Raw genomic sequence first — 19,246 nt, 5'->3', positions numbered from 1 at the left:
TTCTGATTTACAATGATTGTTATGAAATTTTAATATACAACTCAGCAAAGTATATCTATAAAATGTAATATATTTTCCTAACGGTGGAGGCCGTGATTGTAATTTCAAAGGATAAAATATGATATGATCAGCCCTTGTTATTAAAAATTCATTGGTACTAAGCCCACACATTTGTGAGCTACTAACTCATAAATGATCAGTAATTTTACGTTGACGGTACTGGTATTTATTTTAACGTTTAACGTTTTGGTATACCTGCTTAGAAACATTTTTGAACTTAAACTAGCTACTACTGTGAAAAACAACTTTCCACGCTTGCCTTGCTCATATGATTTGAACAGAACACCTAGAATGCTAAACTGCTGAGTGAACATAAGTCTGAAAAGTATGTGCGTAACATTCCAACACTTCTATACCATATCGTTAGTCACTGAAGAGTCAAATTCTGGGTCAGAAGATGATGTTCTAGCAAGCACCATGGTATAGGTACAACTCTGGGAAAATTACAATTACATGATCATGATTTACACTTTTATGAAAACTGTGGAGGAAACGTAAGGCCCACGAGGTAACCATAGCATTTATAACTAATGGAGTTCATAAATTTAGAAATTATTCCCGAAACATCCTTGAAAATCTGCTTACACCCATTTACTTTCGCTAACCATTTCTAAATTACTGTTCTTTGATATACATCGATGAGCCACTAGATTACAACCACCTGTCTATTACGAACCGCAGAGCCCAGGCCACTCGGAGAGGCATCGATTCAACGAGGTGGCGAAGGGTATCCTGGGGTATCTGAAACCACAAGTGCAACAGCAGGTCCTCCTTGGTGTACACTGCTGGGCGGTGATGATTTAACACGAACCCGCTTCTCCAAGTTGAAGCACGAGTGTTCAAAGGGGTTCATTTCGGGGCTATTTGGGGGTCAAGTCATTGAAGCAAATTCACTATCATGTGCCTCGAACTAGTTTTTCACACTCCTGGTAGTGTGGCATAGTTCATTGTTGTGTTGGAAGTGGTCTTCACCATCAGGGAACGCTGTTGACATGAACGGATGGACTTGGTTTCCAATAACGTCCAGATATTGGATAGCTGTTAGAGACTGGTGTGCCGGAATAGTAAGCCCCAGTGTACCTCAACAAATCATTACCCAGATCATCACACCACCTTCACCAGACTGTCTCCGCCCGACCATCAGAAACGAGCCATAGCCTCTGTTGGAATTCGGCGAACACGATCTCGATCGTCGACTTTATCAACCAGGAATTCGGATTTATCGGATTACGAGACCATTTTCCAATCATCCACAGTCCAGTGGAGATGGTTTTGTGCCCACCTGATGCGCTGATTTCGGTGGAGTGCAGTCAGCACTGGGGTACGACTGAATTGTTGACTCCGCATTCCCACGCACAGCAGTGTTCGACGAACCGTGTGTTGGGTAACAGTAGCCTGCTCATCACCGTTGTAACTCTTGGTGATTTCTCGAACTGTGGCCCTGGGGTCACTCTGAACAATGTTCAAAAGCCTCCTCTGGACTCTGACATCAATGAGTCACTGTTGGTACACGGATGGATGGCGCGTCGTTGTTTGCCCTTTATATATGTGCTCACAACAGCGATACGAGAGCAGCCCGCAAGCCGCCCCGTTTCAGAGATGCTGGTATCATGTCATTGCTGTCTATCGACCATGGAGTGATCGGCCGCTTTCCTATTCTGATGCCGGAGACACTACTAACAGCAAGCTTTTAGATTATCCCTTATATATACCTTGTTGCAAACATGTCCCACTTGAGGTGAACTAAATATTTCCGGGTCGGGATGATCATAATGCAATTGCTCAACGGTGTAGGCTGTACTTGCAAATGTTTGGAAGAAGGTCGAAATTGCTACAATAGCTTAAGGCTAGCATTACTACTGTAAAAACTACCGGGTTGGATCAGAGTTAATATTACAGTTACAGTGATGTTCATATTATTCTATAAAATAAATACCTTTGGTCTTATTTCCGCAGTTTTTATTGCAAATTAAGTTCCTTAAGATTTTTCAAAATGATGGTGGAGACATTGAAGTAAATAACACCTAGCCTCTTCCTGTAGTCACCAACTGTGATGACCTTCCTGTTATTTTTACTTAATGGCACAGACCTATAATAATTCAGAATAAGTTCGAACTAAACCTGGACATTTCTGCACCAGACAGTAAGTGTTGCAAATAGGAATTTTCAATATGGATAATGTGTGAGAATGAACTGGACTTGATATCCTAAAACGCATGCTTATTGAGCTTTGTGACCTACTACTTAATTAAGAAATTTTACTAGTAACGCACTAGTAATTTAAATGGAATTAATAATATTGATTTTCCATTTCTAGTTGGTTTTCATCCTTCTCATCCTTCACACCCTCAACACGTCAATGGATGTTACTGAGGCGACTAGAATAATTAAGATATTTGTTATATGTAAAATACGTAAAAGCACCATAAGGTATTTTTTTAATATTTTTGCTTATTGCCCTGAAGAGCGGTAATTCTTAACATCTCTCCAACAACTATAGGTCTTAAGAGACACCGCAGTGCTGAAAATTTATGGAATTAACAACTTTATTTGTTTGTATGTACGGTACACTGATGTATATTTAAAATGTTAATTACACTGTACGTAGAATACTATCCCATATAACCTTGTTGAACAATGCAATGCTCATATAGATGTTTATTCTTCAGCTGCAGATTTATTTTAAACCTCTTAACACTTACAACATTGTATGTGGTAAATAGTAAATGGAATTTTACATGTCTAGAACAGCAGTTCTCAAGATTCACAACAATATTTTTATTTAGAAACAAAGACACAACATACTATATAGAATATATCTGCAATTTATTTGTATGTTAATAAATGTATCCCTTACAACTGAAATGATATTCATTATTGCCATCATTTTCTTCCCCGTTCTTCAATAACAGTTTATTATTTTCAAGACTGAAGTTGATACACAAAACCATCATTTAGCCTTATAGCTTGCCAATTCGGTTTGTCCTTATAAAGTTCAAGTACTTCAGAAATTAAGAGAGTTTTCAAATTATATTAGTGGTTTGGGACATCTATGATTCAGTCCCATACACTTGCATGAATAGAAATGTTCTTTTAGCCAGTTTTATTAGGTATCTCTGATTGTGTGTAAATCTAAAATTTAAGCCTAGGATTACAACTGATTTATTGTGGAATTCATTTTCTCACCTATGTGATTGGATTTTAATCGTATCAATAGGACGGAGAGTGCATAGAAATATAAATTACTTACAATGAACAATCACATATTCTAATTTTCCGAAAATTAAGTAAGCAATGAAGGATACTCCTCAGAAACCTATCCTTCTTCACTCGCCTCGCTAGACCCCAACCATCGAAGTCGGTTTATGCGTACAGCTTCTTCCATCGTGTTCATTTCCAACCTAGCCTTTATTTCCTAATTCCGAGTACCCTCCTGCCATTTTTCCCACCTGTTTGTACCAGCAACCATTCTCACTGCCTTCATGCCTGTTATTTTTAACTTATGAATAAGATATACTGAGTCCACCCAGCTTTCACTCCCGTAAAGCAAAGTTAGTCTGAAAACAGGCTGATATAAAGATAGTTTTGTCCGGGAGCTTTTACCAGCTATAAAAAATGATATACTAGGGGCATGTAGTTAGAACAACTCTCTGTGTATTCTGATCCCAGGTAGGAATAGGATATACACAATTCAGTCCTCCAGTCCAGAGCAATATTTAATACAATGTCTGAAAAAATCTTGTTCAGCAATATTTTGCAACATTTTTAGATTTTTCAGAATGTCTTAGCCAGTATTCTAATGCTCAAAACCAAGTTACTGAATTTTACTATGACAGTAAATGCACCTTATATGAATAACAAAGTACACATTACACAGCAATATAATTTTTTGGATGTTTTTAGTATTTTAAAATGAAATGCTGATTTAATTCAGACATCAGTGCCCAAAAAATCAGAAATTCTGATATCATTCCTTAATTCTTATCAGCTATAAACACGCTTTAAATAATTAGGTATATTTCAAACCAGCTTATGATTCACCAACGTGAGATATTCAATTACTAAGACTCAAGAAGAAAGTATTAGAGTGGTAACAGTTTCATATAATAAATACATGGACTTTGTAAGTATTTATTACTGAGGAATACATTATTATGTACGGTATACAGTATGTTAGAAGAATAAGACCCAATATTTCACTGAAACATTGTGTATTAAAATATGAACAAGTTACAAATTTTTCCCAAAGGTGAGTGTCCTAGTGTTTTTTTCTTAATTTATCCAACACAACGTATTCTCGATTCATAGTATCTACTAGAATTTCATCTAGGGAACAATGAAAGCCATTTCATGCATTAACCATTATTAGTTCACAACTAAATTTTCAATGCTACCTACTCAGTATATTACAAAATTATAATTAAGGAACATGCAATCTGTGTACAGGTCATACTGTATTTAAGAAATAACTCAGGAGATAATTATATAACAGATGATAGGAAGACAACAGATGACATAATATCTAATAAAATCTGTAGTTATTAAACATAATTGTCTGAAATTAAGGACCACTTTAACCTCTGTACACACTGATTGTAATAAAAGTTTAGAACAATATGAAATTTCTGTAGGCAAAGTTAAGCCTTCGACAAGAATATAGAAAAAAAACTGCTTCCAAAATGTCTCAGTTACTAAAATGCAGCATAACTACTTCAGGGGAACTACTCTAAAATATCACATAATTTGTTCTCTGCAGAGAACTAGTAATTTGAACCATTCTTTATGCTATTACGTCCATCTCAGATGTGCTGAGAAGTTCACTGATGAAACATGTGTTGAAATTAAAATTCCTCCTTAAAGCCATAATTAACAGACCATTTCTGTACATCCTCAAATAAATGATTATAAGTAGGCCTACTACTTTCAGCTCTCAAATCTGTATTTGTACCAGATAAAGTAGGTAACAGATGCTTTCACATTATGTGATCTAGCATTCCTGGTAACAATGGGCAACTTGAGCCAGGAACAATCTTTATGAGATTTTGATGAGGAGACTGACTGAATAGAAGCCATGCCAGATGCCCCTAGCTGAACAAAGAGGGTGATTAAACAGGAGTAAGTTTTGGGGTACACATAAAGATCTAAATTTGAGAGCAAAGGGAATTCAGAATTGTGACGTAGAATGTGCTTTCCTCAAACTTAGAATAATAATTCATATGAGAATATCCATTCACTTGGATGCTTAGACATTAAAATAACCTTATTTTCAGTACTCCCTAGCTAAGGAGACATTCTAAAACAATGTAAACCATTGTATAATGTATCCCAAATAGGTTTATGTGGTTGAAGGGTAATGAGAACTTCATTATAGACCAATTAAGAAATCTAAGTAAAAGAACTCCATATGTCTTATTTTCAAAATATACTGGATACTGAAGAATTGTGTGGAGCAGCCGCTTATGTTAATGGGCTACGGCTATGTAGCCAAGCTCTGCATTCGGAAGCTGCATGGGTTAGAACCCCACCGTGGACAGTCCTGCGAGTGTTTTTCTGTGGTTTCTCATCCTCACTTTCATGCAAATGCAGGAACAGTTCCTATTCATAGGCCACAGCAGATTCCTCCCAGTTCCATTCACCATCATTTATTTTATCTTCATTAGCTCCTCAACAGAGGTTGGCCATACGGCCGTGAAAACATGTCATCAAATTCTTCTCACCCCTTCCCCGACCCCGTATCAGAGAAACGAAACTAAGGGGCAGATGTACACACATAGTAGATTTTGAATACATCAAATTCTGGTAGAATATTTCTCACAAAACATTAAAACACCCTTTAATGTTATGTCTATACAAAAGACCCAATGTGAGAATATCCACAGCTCTCCACTTCTCATGTAAACAATTATAGTGTCCTAAAAATAAACATCAAATGCCTCAGAAATCTAAAATATATTTGATTAAATGTCCTGTCTGAATTTAACCCACTGAACAGAAAATAACACCTCATACTTGTGTATAAGGCACAAATTATGCTACATACTCTGTAAATTTAGCAAACATGGATAAAAAAGTATTTCTAATAGCAGAAATATTCCCAGTTTCCACCCAGAGCATAAAAATGAAACTAATGAAAACAAAATCTTTTCTCAGTGGTGAGAGAAGAAATGAATTCTTCCATTTCATATTACTTTAAGAAAAATATCAAGTGGTACATTTAGCAGTTTATCTCCAAATTTGAATATTTATATGAATGTTCCTAAGGTTTTGCCATGAAAACAAAGACAAGAAAACAGAAGGTACTAGGTCACTAGTATCAATAAGAAGTAATGTGTTATATCTTTAGAAACTACAGAGAGTGGGTATGTTGCTACTAATCACTTGCTTCAGCTAAATTAGGACTGGCATTGAGGGTAAAAAGACACAAATGATATATTGGGGTCAAAAATGAATTTAAAATAGAAATTTTTATGAAGTAAGTGAGAAATGATTACTTGAAATACATGACATCTGAAGAAGTCAAAGAACAAGAATGCTTGTATTACATTAAACAATACTTTATAACTAATTCTGGTGCATGGATTAATCAGTAACACTGAATAATCGTGGCTGTACGACAATCAAAAAATGTCTAAAAGTAAACTCGTATTGGAAAATGTAGATCTGGAAAAAGTGAAATTAAAACAAAAGAAAATGCCTGAGGGAAGAAGTTCTTCATATGTGTTTATTAATTGCAGGACTGAAGACATTAAGAAGGCACTGCACTTTTATATGCTTACTCAGAATGAAATGGTATGGTAACTCTATTTTACATTGCAGTTTAAAGGGCTGTTGACTAAAATTTCATTTACTGAATAAATAATGAATTTATTCATTATGTCAACGAATCATGATAGTGTAATTAATTTATAAACAGTGTATTAGATGAAGCTGTCCATTACACAAATCAGAGAATTTCTAGGGGATATGAATTAGTTTTACATTAAGCAGGTTCTATCCATTAAAAGCATTTATACCCAGTATTAATGTCCCTAAAATCTCACTTCAGTGTGTTTCTAATAACCATGAAGGTATGACAACCCATGAAAAAGAATCAAGGTGTTTTTCTTCCAGATTTTTATGTCATATGTTCTAAATTGCCTCCTGAATAATATGTATAATTATTTCCATTAACATCACAATATCAACTATGATTTCCCATACAGAAGTAACTTTCAGATTTTAATATAGGAGGGCACGAACCAGAATGTATCAGGAATATTACGTAGTTAGTAATATGGAACTGGATGCTCATTAGATCAACTTTCATACGTACTGATATTCAAAAATGGAGCTCATGTTAAACCATAAATTTTACAAATGCTTCGCAATCAGAGATCACGAAACATCTTGGACTGCTGTACGGTACGGTATATAAAATGAACTATCTAATGCGTAGCTGGTGATAATTCTCCATTCATATCAATAACGCTGTACCTACTGAAAATTACACTATTTCTGAGGTCTTCATTATCTTCTCAAGCGATACTACCTGCATATTTTACTTCAGCTATTGCCCTCATATATCAGTTATGCTAATCGTCCAAAATACATCACCATATTTTCATCAAATTTCTAGGGTTTTATATATGAATAAAGTGGAATTAGTTTATATAACCAGAAAACGTTATGTTTATTACAATGAGTTCCTTCATCTTCGCAAACATTATACCAATGCACAGAAAGACAGCTACACAAATTTATTAGACACTAAGTTAAATTAATAATATGGGATAGATAGAAGTCTGTTAAGTGTATCTGTTGTTTTCCTCTATTGATCAGCAAAAATAATACGGTACACGAACAAACACAGATCTTTCACTAGCTAATGAATAGAGAAGGAGAAGAAATTCAAAGGGTATTAAGACTACTGTTTCATATAACGATATCGTATGCAAATGCTATGCTACATCTCAACTGGATGTTAGGTATGTAAGAAATGGCTACGAGCTGAATAAATTAAATTGACAAGGTACAAGAAAGGGGTCAATATCTTAAATTCAACCTAAAGCTATTTTATGGCAGTTTATTTGTACTTTCCTACTTAAATACTAGGCTACACTAAGTTATATACATTACCAATTTGAAGAGAATAGGCTTAAGAGAAAAAGCTTCAGTAAGTGATCTGCATGCCTTTTATATTACGAAAAGCAAAGAAGAGAACAATAATATAAAAGTACGTCAAATTATGTAAAAGAAGTACATAAATATGGAGATTTTTATATTTACCTGGTATGTGAATAAATGAATGAATGAATGCATGTCTAAATCTCAGTGATGCAATAACACATTTTATGAAATAAAGGGAAATGCAAGGAAATAATGGAGAAATCATTCGCATATCTACAAAGATTTCTTCCAGAAATGGACGACATGTTTAATAATGATGGGATTATGACAGGTACTTCAACACCTGACGCAGTGATATAGAAATGAATATTAAATGAGATAAATTACTAAAATAGGAAGAGAAGTTGGTCAAACTAAGTACATAATATTGTTGACAACCCCTGAATAGTCGTGAGAATAAGTAAGCAACAATTCAGTGGCAAATTACAAACCTTGATGAAGAGTATTATATAAATTTAAAAAGAATAAAAACCTCTTTCACTACAGTGCGGTTCAAAAGTAAATGAAGAAGTTATTGAAATTCATTAAGTTCTTTGAACTATCCTTACAGGAACATATCTCTTTGAAAAATTATGTGTCTTCGGATTTTTATTCACAATGTCTAATTGCCTGTTAATGAACTGAAGTTGGTGTGCAAACATGATATAAGTCATGATATAAGTCATTAGAAAGGCATTTCAAAATACAGTGCTTATTAGAATTTAATGAAAAAAATTCTCCTACATCCATAGGATTAATGGAGCAAATAAGAATTTATTATCAAGTGGAGTAAATAAATTAATAAATATTCAATACATAGGTATCGCAAGGGATGGTAAAATTATCGCATCTTTACGTGGAGAATCCCATCGCTTGGTTCTCCATTCTCCAGGAAATGTCAATATGAAAGTATTTTATTCTAACGGGACAGTTACAAGACATATTGCTTGGAAAGGCGTCATAACGTCTTGCAAATATGTTGAACAGGCCATTCTTTGAGCCCTTTCCCTGACTGCTAAAATTATTTCTATACTCTTCTTTAAAGTATAGATAGCATGTTTAACAAAAAGGGAAATATCTATGGCACTCTACTAAACTATTTAATAACATCATAAGGGTGATTTGACTCCTTTATTAACCATATGAGCTTATTCTTTTAAATACAAGTAACTGTCAAATGGTAAATGCACCATTTAGGATAAAATATAAAGCATTTTATTACTATATCTTTTCGTAACAGTAAACCTAGGCACTAAATAATTTCAACAGGTACAATACATTAATACTGACCAGGTAATCATGCCATATTCATTCCGGAAAAGTGGGGCTCCCTGCATTCTGATGAGGATTAATAGGCACATACGTGTCGACATCAAAATTGCAATGCAATTATACTGGCATAAACTAAGTTAGTTCAAGCAGATAGTTAAATTTTTACTTTTGAAGCACACTGTAGATCTTACAGGTTACAGTAAGAGATGAAGTTTTCTCACCAAACCAAAGAAAAACGTTTTTTCTTCGGGACATGGTTCACAGTTATCTTTTTTAGCATTCCAGCTGAGGTACCTTTGCGAGGTTTGAACAAGTTTACCTGCAATCCAACCTTGATCTTCTTTGTGAGAGCTCCCTGAGGAAACACTGCTTGAACCTGAGGTACCACACTAGATGAAACCATGCCTCCCTCAGGACCAATGGCATGCACTTCTTGACGGATGCGAGACACTATCGCAAAATATTGAGGAAAGTCCGTAGTAAGAATTCGAGTTGTGCGACCAGAACTAGTTTCTTCCAGGGCACTTAGTTCTAAAAGTGCAAGAAAGAAAAGGAGAGTGAAATACTGTAATTGGGGAACTCAACTGAAGGAAATTATATTCACATTAAATATCATAACGAAGGATATGGATATCTATGGATATATACACCACGACTGAAACAGGAAAATCATTCTCAAGCACTGAAGAAGACGAAACTAAAAATAAGATTACAAGACAGCATATAATAACGCTCACACAACAAAAATTACATCACACGGGTATAAATGTTTCATTATGAATTTATAGATTTCCTTTGCCATACTTCCCTTTAGTTATTTTTACTAAACGGATATATCATACATAAAACCATTATTTATCAAACTCATTAACATTTGGCACTCCAATAAACTTCGCAACTGTTCTGTTATCAAATTCCAGTCACATTTTGCAATTTCTTACAAAAATACACCACTAGACTTGGAACTTCTTTCATGCTAAAATGTTGTAAAAATGCATATAATAATATTTTCTCACGTGTTAATCCTGGGTCTTTGCAAGAACTCTTTGGCCTGTCTTTCACTAGTGTATGGTACTGATTAAAACATTCTGCGGTTGCTTTATTCGAAATGATATCCCATAGGTCTGTGTGCTTCGCCTTCAGGTTCACTCGTATAATTTGTCTGCATTTTGGAAAACGAAGTAAATCATTTCTTTTGCGTTACCACTGTTATCAATTGCATTTCTGATTGTGATGATGTGTCCTGCCTAACATCACCATAATTGTCGAATTTGCATTCCAGTTCTTCAAACTCCAGTGACTTATACGCCCTCACTTTTATGCCCTTACTAGAAGCCCTAAATGCCCTCATAACGATATAAAGGTCTGTAACCTTTATTTCGACCTCTGATATGAGATTATCCGTATAAAAATCCTCCCTTATATTAACACTTACGTTCTTACAGTGATCCTCTTAGTGTACTTCCACCCCACCAACACAGTAATTAAAACAGAGAGGACTTTTCCTCTTGATAGAAAAACCTGACTTCCCAGCCTGTTTACCACCATACCAATGTCTGGTGCCCATCTAAGAACGTTGTTCGAGCCATTTTGCAGTCGCTCACAATCCTATAACTTATTTATTACTCTATACAGTCTAACATCTTGAGCAAAATGCCTTATCTGTAATTCCAGTTCTTTACCCATACCATAATATACATCAGAAAACAAGATAACAAAAAGGTGCATAAAACTGCCTTGGGGAACGTCATCCCAATCACTACAGGATCAAATCTAATTCTCTGATTTGTATTTTCTAAAAATGTAACGAGCCATTCAATCAATCCTTTGCCTAGTCCACAGTCGACAGTAGTATCCCATTTTCTACGCTATTAAAAGCCTTGGGTAGGTCAACTGCGATACAGTCCACTTGCCCTCGAGAACCTAAAATACGACTATCTGCTATATTTTGCTGGAATCCTGCTAGTCGAGCCCATTGGAATACTCTTTTCTAAATCCGCATTGACGTCTAACAAACCAGTTAGTAATTTCACAAACGTGTCTAATATAATCAGAAATGATGCTTTCCCAGAGATTGCATGCAACATATGTCAAGATGACTGGTCTGCAATTATCTGCTTTATGTTTATCACCGTTTACCTTGTATGCTGGGGCTACTGTAGCAAATCTCCATTCATTTGGTATAGCATCTTCATGCAAACATAAACATGTATATGGTAATATATTCCAGCCCATTGCCTTTAGTATACGTCCACTGATCTAATTGATTGCAGTATCTTTTCTAGTTTTCAATTTTCGTAACTTTTTGTAAATAACTTTGTTTAAAAGGTAAATTTCAGTATTTCGCTAAAGTTAGTCACCTGGATTCTATCCTTGTGTCAAACTATCTTCATACACTGCAGGCCTTCTTGTACTACTTAATATTGCTGATTTCTATTGGATTAATTTTTAGCTAACACAAACACAGTTTAATGATCAGTTATACCATATAATACGTCAGTTGCTCTATGGAGCTCACCTAGTTTTATAAACACCACGTCTGGAATATTTTCCCTATAGTTGGTTTCATCACTTTCAGATTCAGCTATCCTTCCCAGATTAACTTTAGTATTTTTGGACATGATATCTGTGATTAACATTACCTTCGCAATTAACATTTGGTAATTTGAGAGTGCCCATTGCATTCACGTTCCTTACTGTGTCGTTCCGTACAAAGCTAATTAACTTATCAAAATAATTCCGCATCAGCATTACTCCGCCCAGGTTTCTAAACCTAAAAAACGTGAAGTTTAGAGATAAGTGTTAAACCTAGAAATTCATGTTCCTCATCTGTAATTTTATTCATAGCATACCTCTCAAATTCTTCTTTTACCAGTATGAAAAGTCCCCTCCTTTCGATCCTACCCTGTCTCTATGATAAACACTCCAATTCCAGGTGAAATTGTCCGAATCCGTAATAACATTTCTCAGTCATGATTCAACTCCTATTACAATATCTGGTGAAGGTATACGTATTTATTAAAGTAGTTAAATCTATTCCTTTCCTTACAATACTTCTACAGTTTAACTATAATAACTTTATGCCATTCTTACTTAACTTCCAGCTCCCGAGAGTCCCACCATCGTTTCCTCTTCCACCCCATTTCACTAAATGTATCTCCCTATAACCCTTCTAAACAAACCTTCTAACCTACACGTACCAATGCGGCTCAAGCGAAGGCCATTAGAGCGCAGATACCTATTTCACCCTCACCCTTTAGAATCTACAAATCTTCTACTCGGTTACCACATACGGTACTCACTCCATAGTCTTACTTAAATCCTTGATCATCCTCCAGTCAGTATCTGTCCTGCACAGTATCTTATTGATAACAGTCTCTGCTCCCTTACACTTCTCTCGCGCTGCATTAGCCAGCCAGATCTTACACATTCCCAGCTATGATGGTACCTATACCTGCTTGCCTTACCTTGCTGGCCGGTTTCTCCTTACCCTCCTCCTTCTCTTCTACTTTCTTCAGCATCTGTTTTAAGCTAATTCCTAGGTAATACTCTAGCCCGGTTCTCTTCCCTCCACACACTTCCCTCACGTGCCGAACTATTGAGCCTCACGTGATCAGACACTCGTCCCCTCCCATCTCATTAGATACCCTCCCCTCCTGCTCTCCCTTATCTGATCTGAAGACTGCAGAACCTACTTCCCCTCTCTTTTCTCCCACTCATGTCCCTGTTCCACCTCCCAATTCCTAACCCCTCCACTACGTCTCCATTTTCTACCATTCCCTTTCTTCCTACCACTCCCTCCTCTGCACCACTTCCCTGTTCACAATCTTCTCTCTGCTGTCCTACCAGCAGTGACTCATACCGTTTCCTCACCGATACCTCTCCTGAAATTGCCTCCTCAACCCACAGTTTCCTTCCCCTTAAAACATTTGCCCACCTGGCTTCCACATCATCTCCCTTACTTACCCTCCCTCTTGTATACCTACTGCAACCTGTACATTGTTTGACAGAAAACTACTTTTGTGTTACGTATGTAAATTTAACATATGATTTGTATGCCTAGGTAGAAATTTATTTTGAATCTGGACAGACTCGTATTCTGTTGTTGAATAACGTCCCTCTTGAGTGAACTGTTATAATTTTGTTGATTTCATATTTTCCATCTTATTTTTTAAAGAACTGTCCCATTATATTTGCATAAAATAATTGTTTGGAAGTATGGAGCCTTGGGTATCTTTTTCAGAAGGAGAGTGAGTAAAATGCAACATTTATTTAAAGTGATAAAGTAAATATTCTAGTTCTTCTATTCCTTAAATACTGAATCATAATTAAATTGATTTTTACAATCTAAGGTACATTGAAGACTGCTGAAAATGTTAACTCCAAAATGAATTACCTTCTCCTTCAAAGCTCTCATTTAGGACATCATGAACTGCCTCTTCGCTGGCTTCCATCGTGTGCTCTCTCCATGTTTCACCATTGTCAGAGCGTAGGATCACAATCTCTCTCTCCATCCCTCGCAGAGAGCCGAAGTGAGGTACTTCAATAATCACTGGACTGCACAAGAAAAGAGACAAATATTAATGGCACGAATCGTGTAAACAGCTTTCCTAAGTTTATTATACCATCTAGATGCCCTTCAGATACTACATCAAAAAAGGCCAGAGAAAGGCACGAAAGGAATAAGCATTTCAAACCAATAGACTTCTGAAGTTCCTCAAGAAAATATTGCAGAGATTGCATGTAAGCATACAGTTCTATCTTTATTAGCACGTCTTGAACTTTGAAACCATGAATATCTGATATGTTTTATAAGTTTTATATCTTTTTGGACCACAGATAGCCGGGCTGAGTGGCTCAGACGGTTAAGGCGCTGGCCTTCTAACCCCAACTTGGCAGGTTCGATCCTGGCTCAGTCCGGTGGTATTTGAAGGTGCTCAAATACGACAGCTCCGTGTCGGTAGATTTACTGGCACGTAAAAGAACTCCTGCGGGACTAAATTCCGGCACCTCGGCGTCTCCGAAGACCTTAAAAGTAGTTAGTGGGACGTAAAACAAATAATATTATTATTATTATTATTGGACCACAGATATCTTTGTCATGGAAAACGGTGTGTATGCGAGGCCCACGAAATGAAATGGAATAATAATAATAATAATAATAATAATAATAATAATTTCGAACATGTTTTCATTTTTTTCCATCGAGCAGGTTTCGTTGTGGCACACGTTTAAAATTTCGTAGAATTAGTATTAACGTAACACTAAATGATAAATATACACCTCATATCGGATTATCTAAAATGTAGAATATGATGAACTTTGCCCATGTTCTCATTTGGGATTCACCAGTAGTCGGCCAGCATACTGGGACTCCACTTTCCTTGATACCGGTACCTCTTTTCCATCGTAGAAATATGCTGATGAAAACGCTCGCTATATTCATCCCTGGCAGATACAAATTTTCTGGGATGAAGTGTAGGTGGGAGTCCAAGAAGTGAAATTTTAAAGACATGTTGTATCTCATAGCTTGGTATGATTTCAAGCAATCACTCTCTGTTTCGTAATTTTTTTGTGCTTGATGATTTCCAAGAAAACCAGAACGGATATTTTTGAATGATTTCCAGGCTGCTTTTTTCCAGTGGATTTAGCATTTCCTCAACATTTTCATCATTGATTAATAATCATATTTTTGGCTCTATAAAGATGCCTTCACTCAGTTTTGTATCAATAAGTTTGGGAAATTTAGATTTGAAATAAATAAATGAAAGACTTTTTCAATTGCTGTTCGTTTTTGTATAAGTCCCAGTTTTATATAGAGGAGAGGCAAATACGCTTTTTCAGGATTCATCAATGGGGTATTTGACACATTTAGGTGGCTTATGATAAGATATTCACGTTAGGACGAAGTTTTTGAATGTATTGGGCCTTTCTATCCTTGCTGTCCCACTCACATACGATACATCAGGACTTAGTGTATCCAAGTCGCAAACCCAGTAATGCAGCTATGACCTTCAAATATCCATAGATAGTATATTTTGTATACTGAATTACTTCTAACAGCATTTTCATATGTTTCCTCATACAAGTGGCATGCGCCAGAGGCATTGATGGAAATTCATTGTCATTAAGTAGAATTACAGCCTTCAAACTCACTTTTGATGAGCCTATCATGATATAGACGATGATGAACATTCGCCACACATTTGGCTGGTGTTGGTGTTCAAGGCTCTCGATTGCTGAACAAATATTATTACAATAAACTACACCGTTCTGTTTAGAGAAGTAGTCCTTGAAATCTCCCTCGTGACTACGATAAATGCATATATCTTTGTTGAGTAGAGTCTAACCTTTGAGCCCGAAACTTAACATTTCAGCCAGTTCTTCAGACAAATTTAAATTCCGAATAAGACCTTGTACAAAGTGAGGTTCTGATGAAACATTTGCTTCAAATTCAGGGCAAATTATCTCGTCTCTTTGGTCTTAAGTATCAACTGGGTCAGGGTAGGAGTTATCGCTCAGAGCAATGAAATCTTATTCCTTTGGTACAGGATATTCTTCAGTATGTAATCCAGGCCTCATTGCAGATGAAATATTGAGATAGTTAACTGTATATTTCGTTTTAGACATGACTCCCTTATGTTAATTAAACAGAAATAGCAATTAGTTAAATTGCCCTTCTGTTCCCTCCAATTCACAGGAATTGCGAATGGCATATGGTGTATACCATTTTCCATCCAGTGAGCAGCCTAACACATGATATACAGCAAATATTTGTGGTCCAGCCTTTTGTCAAAATCACCAACTTTATGCTAAAATAAAGTTCAGAATACTTTTGCACAAGTGGCGTGAAGTTTCCCCTCTAGGATGTGAAGAATATTTCACCACATACGTAGAAAAAATGAGTCGATGATTGTCTTTTTACCATGCTTACCACTTTCTTACCATGTTAAAACTCTTCTAAAATCTAATGAAACATAAAAATAAGAACAATCTATAACACAAAAATGACAAACATTATAACAAAGAAAGCCTTATGTATGTATGTATGTCCTATCATTGTCGTATTTCTCAACGTAGTCGGATATGAAGTGAGGTGAGCCCTCGTGGCGCGATTTTACGAAAGGTTGCCCTTCCTGACGTTCACCCCATCACATGAATTAATGAGATGAAATAAATAACGTGGTGTATTATAGAGGAAGGGAGAGGGTGAAACTCGTGCCGGCACATAGCCTTCTTGTGTCGAAAATCATCTAGGGGTCCGCTCAAGGTTTAACGTCTCCATCTTACGGACGAATCACCATATACACTGCAGAGAGGTTTGGAATTAAATCCAGGTTTTGGCACGCAATCCGTTGATTATAAATCGTATACCACCTTCTCTCTCACCCTGTAGAACAACATTCTGATGGTGACATTTTGTTCGACCAACGGGACACGAACCGGCTCGCCACGGTATCATACAGTATAGACTTGACACCTTTTGGCCACCAAGTGGACTAAAGAAAGCCTAATATATATAAATATATTAGGGTCTACACAGAAATGGCTTCCGCAAACAACTATGCCTGACAGAACAATTCTGATTGAATATTTGAATTCAGCTTTAAAATATGCTCTAGAGCCAGTATGCGGATTTGTTATGAAAAACATCACGTTGTGCAGTGTATTATGCCGTACGTTTAACTTCCCTTCAATTGCTATAGATGAGAACTTGCAACGGAATGCGAGAATTTTACCATGAAAAGGGTGAACTTAACAGGAAGAGACATATACATATATTTCGCATTTTAACAGTTTCAAACGTCTACAAATTGGGTAAGGACTTGAACCCGCGACTAAGAGCATAGAAGGTCACTGCCTAAGCCAATATATTCTCAGCTGGTCTGGTGAATTAAATCGTAGCTATTGGTCTCAACCACTGGTAATATGCAAATTGCATGAGATATTCAACGGAATGAGGGGCATGGCACGAGGTTCTGAGGATGACTACTGTGGTGACTATTTGGCGGTTTTACGTTTCCGGAGTATCCAACGAACCTCATAACATGCCCAGGGGATACGGCAATTTCTTTCCTTACCCTTTTTTGTAATATGAGTTGTCCATTATTATTATTATTATTATTATTATTATTATTATTATATTAGGGCAGGTGCTTTTTTCTCACCATTCATGCATATTAGGGTGGTGTAAGGGACGATGGGCAAGTGAGAAAGACGGGGTGGGTAAGGCCCACTCCAAATAAGTCAAGGAAGGGAAGAATACGATAGGTTGGATAGGGGAGGAGAGAGGATCCAGTTAGATGTGGACCGTCGTAATGGAAGGGTGAGAAGAAAACACACTGTCATCTGGTAGGATGGTTGGGGTTCTCCCTAGGGCCGGCCGTGTCATCATGGGGAAGGCGGCCTTCTTCTCACCAGGGGGATGACACGGTCGGACGGTGGCAGCAGACAGCTAAATTTGTATTGCTTCATTTTATTAATCTCTATTATTTATTTTACTCTGTATGTGAACATGTATAGTGGCGAAGTCGCCTGTTATGTTCAATAAATGTTCTAATGTTCTAATTGCATGAGATGAGTTTACATGACATTATCGAACACGAAATGCCATCCATTATCGATCTGTGTCCCTTGAGATGGAATGCTAAAGTGTTTGACGAAGAACGGAACTGAAGGCAGCACATTTACGTTTGAGGTAGAAAGAACATCTAAAGGGAAAGTTTCTTAAATGAAGTTTCATCAGGGTAGCTGTCAAAATTATTGGAGCATATCATAACTGTAATGGCATAAGTGGAAAAATTTTTCCCAAAACTTTGCCAAGTTGAACATGAACTTCCATGAAATACTTCTGCAATGACAGCTAAGTATGTAAAATTATTACTGTATATATGAAAACTCGTCCCGGACTCTGAATTAGGACATACTTACCCAAGAAATTTGGCTCCCACCGGTCCCAATTCCAGGATTCTGCTCGCCAGAGCTTCTCCTTCCATAAGAGGAGGTGGATGACTTAGTTTATCTCGTTTGAGGTAGCGGCAAGTGACCCTCGTAGGCATAGCTGCTTTGCGTGGAGGTACAATTACTCGAACTCCACTGTGTCTACAACCACGCATGGCGCCACCGCGAGCATCCACAAGGAAACTCACCAAGAAGCTACAAAGATAAGATTATGAATACCATTTTATCATTTAAATATTTTTAATTTCAGTCATTTATACAAATCACGATTAAGTATATGTAAAGCGTTGTAGTTTCGTAACTGTATTTATCTACTGTAGTATAAAGATTGAATACTTAAGCTCACAAAAACAAAAAAAATCGTTATTCTCACCAATAAATAAAGGAGCATGACGTCATCCATATTTTTAAAAGAATTCAAGTAATTTGATATTCTCCTCATAGTTAGGTTTATCTTTCTTAACCTTGTCGTGTATTTGTGCTATTTATGTTCACTTCAGTCGGTGAGTTTATACTTTTCAGTACATTAGTACTTACAATTCATTTTAATTTCATTAGAATGAATTTAACCCTTTCTTCTTTACCGGTATTTTCTCAGTAACTTGAGATGGGAACTACAGTGTTGTAAGTCCACCTTTACGGACTGATTACCTTCCAGACACCAACCATATTGCGTATTTCAATGGTGGTTGGTAATGTGGCGTGATGTGTGTAAACTAAGAGGTGTGTATTAAGACGAACACAATCATCCAGACCTTAAGCCAGAGGAATTAACCATATACAATAGAATTCTCTGGCCCCGGTGGGA

The 19,246-nt window shown here is 36.5% G+C and overlaps 1 protein-coding gene across 2 annotated transcripts in view; it reads right to left on the bottom strand.

The window, feature by feature from the left end:
- Window positions 1-19,246, bottom strand: part of LOC136864670 (ankyrin-3) — a 229,902-nt gene that overhangs the window by 18,749 nt on the left and 191,907 nt on the right. Inside the window, exons 20-22 of one of the 2 annotated variants that reach the window (XM_067141968.2) lie at window positions 18,409-18,633; window positions 13,874-14,034; window positions 9,797-10,008 (exon numbers count right to left, since the gene is read on the bottom strand). In XM_067141968.2, coding sequence (XP_066998069.2) covers window positions 9,797-10,008; window positions 13,874-14,034; window positions 18,409-18,633 — 598 coding nt within the window. Of the gene's footprint in view, window positions 1-9,662; window positions 10,009-13,873; window positions 14,035-18,408; window positions 18,634-19,246 lie in introns of those variants that run through there. The other variant, XM_067141969.2, reaches the window with a different exon arrangement.

The sequence above is a fragment of the Anabrus simplex genome, chromosome 2 (assembly GCF_040414725.1).
Source record: "Anabrus simplex isolate iqAnaSimp1 chromosome 2, ASM4041472v1, whole genome shotgun sequence".
NCBI classification, from domain to species: domain Eukaryota; kingdom Metazoa; phylum Arthropoda; class Insecta; order Orthoptera; family Tettigoniidae; genus Anabrus; species Anabrus simplex.
The sequence above is the reverse complement of the archived record's forward strand: the minus strand, read 5'-3'. Positions and strand labels throughout refer to the sequence as shown.